Here is an 8757-nt window from a genome sequence, read left to right as displayed (position 1 = left end):
GTTTTTGCAGTACTTTGATCCAAGCCCAAGGCGGGAGTCGAACCCGCGACTTTGGGTTGCCAGGCAGGTGCTTTACCCACCTGGCTAGCCCGGTCTTTCATCCAGCATCCAAATATGCATGCTGGATGAAAGAGTCCTGTTTTAGCAGTAGTTGTCACTTAAGCTACAAAATTATCCCAAGAAAGTAAAATTTCAAGTCTTGTAATGTTTTAAATTCAAAATGTTACCAATGCTATTATTTTCATTAAATGCTTTATGCTTAACTTACAACTTTTATCTTGACATCTGAGAGGAGGAGACAAAAAAAAACTACTTTGTATCATCTCCTCTCTGCCCTTTTTCATAAATATAAGAATATACACATGATGCTATCTCATAATAAAAACTGCTATTTATTTTTTGGGGGGGAAGATTTTATTTCTTGCAAAACTTCATTAAATTATATAATTCCAACAAATTAAACAGCTTTTAAATGACATTATTGTTTCCAACAAATGCATATTAATAATTTGCACTCAGTGTTAAAATCTCCATTCAAGTAAATATGGTCAAAAAAATTTCATGTATACTATGTATATGAAATGCTTCTCCTAATGATATACTGGTTGATGTAGAAAACTGGCTGCCACTTCCACAAAAAAAGTTACTTTTCAGAGTACAGGCATTCCCTGGCTTACGTAATACTCGACTTACAGAAATTCGACTTTACGTAGGTTTTTGCCGACAAGTGCAAACTTAAAAAAATCATGGAAACATATTGCTTCCCGTAGGAATATTGTGAAAATATCGTAATGTGAACCCAATAACACATTGTTTTTTTTTTTTTTCTTTTTGATAATTTGTTCCAAGACCTCAGAAGTTGAAGCTTTCGCTTTATAACTAAGCTTTTTATCTCTCTAAAAGGTCATTTTTATAATGGAAATTGCACTACACTTTCATCGTTATAATATGTTCCGTTATAAGAATCAATTTTGAATGTCTTTTTGATATTTTTATAAAACATTTCTGGAGGTCACTACCATAAACCAATAAAAACAATTTGCACTTTCCAGTTTATTGGACTTTTCTGTTAGTGCAATCTATTATAAACGGGTAGTAAACTCGATCTTATTGCATTTGTGATAATACTGATAACTGGAATTCTGTGGGTTTTTGTTACGGTATTATGGTGAAATGAGTTCCCCTTCACTGAAATCTTCAATCATATAAAAAAACATAAATAAATTTTTAGAATCTTCTCTTCATTCCTATTTACTTATTACAATGGTGAAGGGAAAGGGACCAATGGAAAGTGCAAGTGCTGACAGTGCTAGGAAACAAAACGAAACAAAATTGATTTAGAAATGAAGATGATTAATTAAAAGATGTATGAAGCAGGACAAAGTTTGTCATCTATTGCATGGAATTAGGTCTCGCTGCTTCAACAATGAAAACTATTTTAAGGGACAGTGCTGTATAAAAGAACATGTTAAAGGATCAATGCATTTAAGATCAACAGTGATCACAAAACAGCATTCGGGTGCTATATCGAAGATGGAAAAGCTATTAATAATAGGAATGGAAAATCATATTCAGAAGCAAGTGCCCCTGAGTCCAATGGGCTTCAATCAAATTCAGGGCGCATAAATGAGAGTGCTGCATAAGCATTTAGGGAAATTGTGACTTATGTAGTGTTCCACAGAACGCAACCCTTACATAAGTCAGGGAGTGGCTGAAATTTATGAAAATGAATTTCAGCCACTCCCTGAAAATGAAATTTACATTTTGTATGCAACATTACACTTTCCGTTACAAATAGATCTTTCATCCTGAGTTAAACATATATATTTTTTTTAATTCAACTAATGGCACAAATCACTGATATGTGAAAAGAAAGGTGGACTTCTTGGTATTATAAATGTGCTTTAAAATCATCTGTTTGTGAAAATGCACAGCCAAGTCATAAAAGAGAATGGAATGTCCTATACATGAAGTAAGAAGTGTTCCTTCAAATCACATGGCTGACAATACCTTGCCATATGTTTAACAAGGAAAAGATTTCTCATGTATGTTCTCAGATTGCTTTGCTGCATATTTCTCAAGAAAATCTTTTTGCCTGAGTATGAATTAGCAAGTGTGTTTTCAGAGTAATTGCTTGTGAAAATGCCCTGCCACACATTTCACAAGAAAATTGTTTCTCCTGGGTATGAACTAGAAGATGTGTTTTCATATTACATGACTGTGAAAATGCCTTGCCACATATTTCACAAGAAAATGGTTTCTCCTGGGTATGAACAAATAGGTGTGTTTTTAGATTAGATGACCGTGAAAATGCTTTCCCACATATTTTGCAAAAAAATAGTTTCTCCTGTGTATGAATTAACATGTGCGTTTTCAGATTTACTGACCGTGAAAATAACTTACCACATGTTTCGCAAGAAAATGGTTTCTCTTGAGTATGAACCAAGAAATGTGTTTTCAGTTGACCTACTGTTGAAAATGGTTTGCCACATTTTTCACAACAAAATGGTTTCTCTTGAGTATGAACCAATAAATGGTGTGTTTTCAGACGACTTAATATTGAATATCGTTTGCCACACTTTTCGCAACAAAATGGTTTCTCCTGAATATGAACAAATAAATGTGTTTTCAAACCATCTGCTGTTGAAAATGACTTTCCACATGTTTCACAAAAAAATGGTTTCTCCTTAGTATGAACTAACAGGTGTTTCTTTAGGTTACCTGATAGTGAAAATGCCTTACCACACGTTTCACAAATAAATGCCTTCTCCTGCGAATGAACCAATAAATGTGTTTTCAGATGTCCTGATTTTAAAAATGCATTGTTGCAAATTTCACAAGAAAATTGTTTCTCCTGAGTATGAACTAAGAGATGTGTTTTCAGGTTACCTGACTGTGAAAATGCCTTGCCACATGTTTCACAACTAAATGGCTTCGCCTGAGTATGCACTAATAAGTGTGTTTTTAGCCCACTTGAACGTGAAAATGCCTTGCCACATATTTCACAAGAAAATGGTTTCTCCTGAGTATGAACTAACAGGTGTGTTTTCAGATTTCCTGACTTTGAAAATAACTTACCACAGGTTTCACAAAAAAATAGTTTCTTTTTTGTTTCCGGTTTCACAGTTGTGTGATATTTATATATATCCTGTTCTCTATTCATATTTCTGACTCTATCAACTTTACCTGTTTTGCTATCTCTATACCCTTTAAATGTTCATTAAATTTTTTCTTCTTTCCAAATGCTTCTTTATTGAGAGTTCTGTTGGTTCTGTACTTCTGAGTGTTATTCTGCATTTCTGGTCTGTTATACATGTGGATATTTTAAAGAATATCAAATATCATCATGGCTAATTAAAGTACAAACAACATATCATGATGGCTCATACTGAAACTGCAGATTACTCACTTTGAATCGAGAACCTATTTTGTTGTCAATGTTTAAAATGCACATTTTTTTACAAGACAATATTGCGTCTATTCTTCTTAACCATTTTGCTCATTTTGTGGCTTGAAGATATTTTCTCCTACTTGATCCTGTAAAAAAAAGTGAAAAAATGAATAATGCTTATGTAAAGTAGTAACAAGTTAACATACAATATGTAATTTAAAATCATGCTGCAAATTATTATCAACCTCCACGGCTAATGACGACATATATATGTTCGTGTTTGCACTGGAAATATTATTCATAACTTGTACAAGGTCCATAACTAAGTACCTTGATCAAAATTGCAAAACCATCTCTGATCATGGTTTTCAGAAATTTCTTTCAACCATCTGCCAAAAATAAACTCTTATGTAATTGATAAGAGAATTTGAGTTGTCAAATAGTTGTCATTATAACTTTTAATTCACACTTGAACAGAAAGGTCAGAGAACTCTCTTAATTGCTCAACTAGGAGTGCTTAAATACAAAACAAAAACATTTTTTGCACAGTACCAAAATCTTATAATTTCTTAGTCTAAATCATGCAAAGGTGTCAACAACTGAGGGTCTGATAGAATTTTCACAAGGAGCCTAAATATATATATATAAGTGTAAGTTAGAGCATTAAAGCATAATTATGTAAAGTATATACATAATTATAAAAGCATAAATATGTAAAGATGGTAGGTTGTGGTGTTCACTGTGCAGACTGAAAACTGAAAGGAAGTGAAGAAAGGAAAATAAAACTAAGAAAAAAAGGATTTAAAAGCTAAAAGGAGGTAAAAAAATAATATTAATAATATGGTGTTTCATCAATGTAAGAAAGATAATATCTACATAGTTACAACACATCAACATTTATGCTTAAGTTTTTTTTTTTTAACAAATATGGTGTAATAAGGAAATATTTAATATAAAAAAAAAACAAGGAAAAGTGAAAAAGGCTTAAAACTTTGATACTAAAATTACAGGATTTAATATCATAGCAAAAATTGTCAGGGAACCAAACTATGAAAATCCACCCAGGACTGATTGATTGATCGATTTTGGTTTTTATGGTGCATAGGCAACTAAGGCCATGATGCACCAAGTCCAGCCATCCAGGACATAATGTTTTATGTCCTGGACAGACTTATGCTGTACAGACCAAAAAAAAAAAAACTTCCCTATTACCCTGAGAGAGAGAGAGAAAGTAGAAAGGAATCACCAAGAAAGGGAAGAATGATGATATCCAGCTCAGGACCCTGGGTGTGCCAAGCCCATACTCACTAGACACGAGCCCCTTGGGGGTATTATTAATCTGAAATTAATGCAGTGAAAAATAATGAACTGTTTGGTGTGTGCGTGTGTGGAGAGGGGAAAAAATAACCAGTAATTGATATACACTAGTGGCCAAAAGTGTGGAAACTTTGGAAAAAAATTGAATTTTTGTACATTTCAGTTAAAATTAAAAATAATGTAAAGGTTTTAACCACTAATATTTATGACAATGTTATAGATCTTGTTGTTCTCAAGCTAATGTAATAAAATTTCATTCAAATCCAACGAATAGAAAAAAAAAAATGTTATGCTGTGAAATGTAATTACCAACACATACAAACTGATTCCATAATCTTGGCAAAGATTTACAATCGTACAAATGACCATATTTGAACCTTCAGTTGTCAACCACCGATCAAGAGTGCATTTTCAATTACTGTGATTGGCTACATGTGTAATAATATGCTGCACAGTATAAATGGTTGAATATGCAATGATTCTAGACATTTCTGTCTGTGGCGAGGACAAAGTGAAGTACTATATAGTTATTGAACATTGTTTAGGTCAATCTCAACTTAAATTTTGTGAAATAAACATTATGGTATCTGTGAAATAGGACAGGACTGGTTGATAGAGAAGAGGTCTAAAGCCATTACTTTCTGTAATGAGGGCAAATAAGAACAGACTGCAAAACTACTTGGTGAGGGTGCAATGGCTGGAGTCCAGAAGCTGTGTACTTGGTATATATGAATACAACCAAGCCAAGAATAGGAAGGAAAAGATGTACTTATTTGCATGATGAAATAAGTATCTTGTTGACCTCTGACTTGAGTGGGTGAAAGGACAATCCAATATCTTTTTGACAATGGAATTAAAGCTAGAATTCCAAGGAAAATCCATCCTTGACTTTAAAGCAAAGAAAGATGAAGCCAAAGAACATGTCTGAACAATCACACTCTGTGTTATGGAGTGATGAGACCAAAATTTCAATACTCAGCAGAGATGGAATCAGATATATCAGAAGAAAACAATCAGAAGGTTTGATGCCCGAGTGCCTCAGTGTAACAATGGAATACTCATAGGGCATTATGACATAAAGATGCATGTCATATGGTGGAGTTGGCAGAATTAAAGCGCTGTAGTGTACAATCAATGCAAGAAAGTATACTGAATGCCTCGAGAGAAAGCTATTGCAGTCTGCTGACGACCATTTTCCTGATCCAACTAACCCATTTTCCAACAAGATGGAGCACCATATCATACAGTAAAGATATGCAGAGTGGTTTGATAACAATAACATCCAAGTAATGAAATGGCTGAGGGGGCATAAATTCAAATTGAGGAAAGAAAGTTTTTTTTTTTTTTGGTAGTTGTTGGCGCATAGGCTTCTGTGGCCATAATGCACCTCCCAAGGTTTTTGCAGTACTTTGATCCAAGCCCGAGGCGGGAATCGAACCCGCGACCTTTGGGTTGCCAGGCAGGCACTTTTACTCACCTGGCTAGCCCGGTCGGCAAAGAAAGTTGTAGAATAGAAAACTTCCATCTGTCCTTGTGGAAGTTGATAGCTTAAATAAATTCAAGGAGGAACTGGACAAACTTTGAGAGGGAATGGATGTGTGAAATTGTTTTTTTTTTGGCTGATACTACATAACACAGAGTATACCTTCTACTAATTTTATGACTACAGAACTGGTTCCACGTAATCACAAAAGAAGAACCGGAGAAATTGGTCAACTCTATGCCTTGAAGATGCCAGGCAGTAATCAAAAGCAATGGGTATCCAACAAAATACTGACTGCGATGCTACTGCAAGGACATTCCAATTTATAGATTTAAGTTACATTTTGATTATAATTGTTTATGAATTTCAATAGTGTTTATTGTATTCAGTACAGAATAAAGGGAATTTTGAAATGGCATACATGTTCATGTGTTTTCTCATGAAAAACTTCCTCTTGCTTGCCATAAAAACAGCTATATTTTTACAAACTTTTTCCACACCTTAGGCCACAAGTATAAGGGGAAGAATGGAGCAATAATACTAAATAATATTAAACACAGGCTGAGAGAAGTATGCTGCTAAAAATAAATAGTATTTAGGGGGTCATAAAATCTATCCTTTAAAAAGAGGCGTTGGCTCTGAAAAATATTAATGAAAACAGTAGTTGAAGTATGTATAGCAGAACATGGTAGAGGAGAAGGAAATGAATTGAGGGATAAGGAAGATGAAAATATAAACTATATATAAAAAATAGAAGAGAAAAAAAAAACCAAGGTATCCTTAGTTTTTTTCTCAGAAAGCGTGCCAACTTGACTCTCTGCTAGTTCTAATGGAGCTAGCAGGTTAGTGGAGGATAAAGTTCCTAAATTAAAAAGAAAAGTATGGGAACACCTAAGTCCAACCTCAGGGAGGGGGTCAGATGAGAGAAGATTTATGATGAAATTGGAGTTTTTAGCATTAGCTGAGGCATATGATGCAAGAAAGCAAGCTTATACAGCATCAGCCAAAAAAAAAAAAAAAAACCCCTACCCATTTCACTGATCAGGTCACTCCAAATATTCGTCCAAATGCTAGTTCAGCCTTAAATTTATTTAAGCTATCAATTTCCACAACAATAGATGGAAGTGTGTTCCAGCAATCAACTACCAGCTGGCTAAAGGCAAATTCCGTATTCATCTATTCTACAACTGTCTTTCCTCAATTTGAATCTATGCCCCCTCAGGTTCTTAATCTGAGCAAGCGGAAGTATCCCATCAGCATTGAGCCTGCTCAAACCATTCAAGGCCTTGTACACCTCAATCAGATCACCTCACAGGTGCCTTGTCTCCAGATGCTGTAATCTGCAGAATTTAAGCCTCTCTTGGTAAGAGAACCCCTTTGTTCCTCTCACCAATCTTGTTGCTCATCTCTGTACTTGTTCTAGCAACTCGACATCCTTCCTAAAATGAGCCCTCCAGACCTGTACACAGTACTCAAGGTGTGGCCTGACCATTGCCTTATACAAAGGTATAATCACCTGCTTGCTTCTGCTAGAAAAATTCCTATGTATATCAAATATTTGACAAAACTCCATGACCTACTCTGGCTGCCTGTCTGCACTGCTCATTGAACTTCATATTATATACAGAGTTAATATTATATACAGAAGTGTAGGACACTATGAGATGTGATCAGATATCACAACTCAACAGAAATAAAATTATGTAATAAAACTCATATTATATAAAAAATCCCAAGATATCATAATCTGTAATGTAAAATATTATTATTATTAGCCATATAGTGCAAGGAAGCCTGAGGTTTATGTTGCACCAGCCAAAAAAATTCCCGAGTTACTCTGAGAGAGAGGGGAATCACCAAGAAAGAGAAGAATGATGATATCTAGCTCAGGACTGGGTGTGCCAAGCCCACTTACCGTGATGCCCAATATCTATGCCTAACGTACAAACTTAAGTTTGACTTAAATTTTAACTACAGAATATGGTAATGATACAATTACACTACACAATATTATAGTTTGAATTTTATAGTTTAAGGCTTTCTGCCCTTAAATATTATCAGTCTTAATTATTATTATTAGCCACATGGTGCAAGGAAGCCTGAGGCTTGTGCTGCACCAGCCAAACAAAAAAAAAAAAAAATTCCCGAGTTACTCTGTGTGTGTGAGAGAGAGAGAGAGAGAGAGAGTTAGAAGTAGAAAGGAGTCTCCAAGAAAGAGAACAAGGATAATATCCATCTCAGAACCCTCGGTGTGCCAGAGCCATACTCACCAGATGTGACCCCCTGGGGTAGTTGTAGCCAAGCTCATCATGATACGACAGAGCTTAGAGTATAGCTAAATAAATAATAGTAAAAAAAAATAATAAAAATATAGGTAAATAAATTAAATTCAATGTGCAGCAACAACAACTAAAATTCGCACCAATTTACTGTCTTCTTTACTTTCTACTTCGTTATTTTTAAAAATAAAATTCACTTTCAGGAATGTAATCACCAAGCAATACGATCTCTTAAATGAGCACAATCGACTGAAGCTATCCACTTATTCGATTGCTTCAACACACAC

At 34.6% G+C, this 8757-nt stretch overlaps 1 protein-coding gene across 1 annotated transcript; it reads right to left on the bottom strand.

The window, feature by feature from the left end:
- Positions 1–1881: 1881 nt before the first annotated feature.
- LOC150075492 (uncharacterized) lies at positions 1882–8507 on the bottom strand. Its single transcript, XM_090388822.1, has 2 exons — positions 8462–8507; positions 1882–3537 (listed from the first exon to the last, which is right to left on the bottom strand). The coding sequence occupies exon 2, from the start codon at positions 3161–3163 to the stop codon at positions 2078–2080; it is 1086 nt and encodes a 361-aa protein (XP_090244948.1). The 5' UTR covers positions 3164–3537; positions 8462–8507; the 3' UTR covers positions 1882–2077.
- Positions 8508–8757: the final 250 nt, after the last annotated feature.

Source organism: Mastigoproctus giganteus, chromosome 14 (genome assembly GCF_048544385.1).
Source record: "Mastigoproctus giganteus isolate SK-2022 chromosome 14, ASM4854438v1, whole genome shotgun sequence".
Taxonomy (NCBI): domain Eukaryota; kingdom Metazoa; phylum Arthropoda; class Arachnida; order Uropygi; family Thelyphonidae; genus Mastigoproctus; species Mastigoproctus giganteus.
Note: the sequence above shows the minus strand (reverse complement) of the source record. Positions and strands in the feature narration are given on the sequence as shown.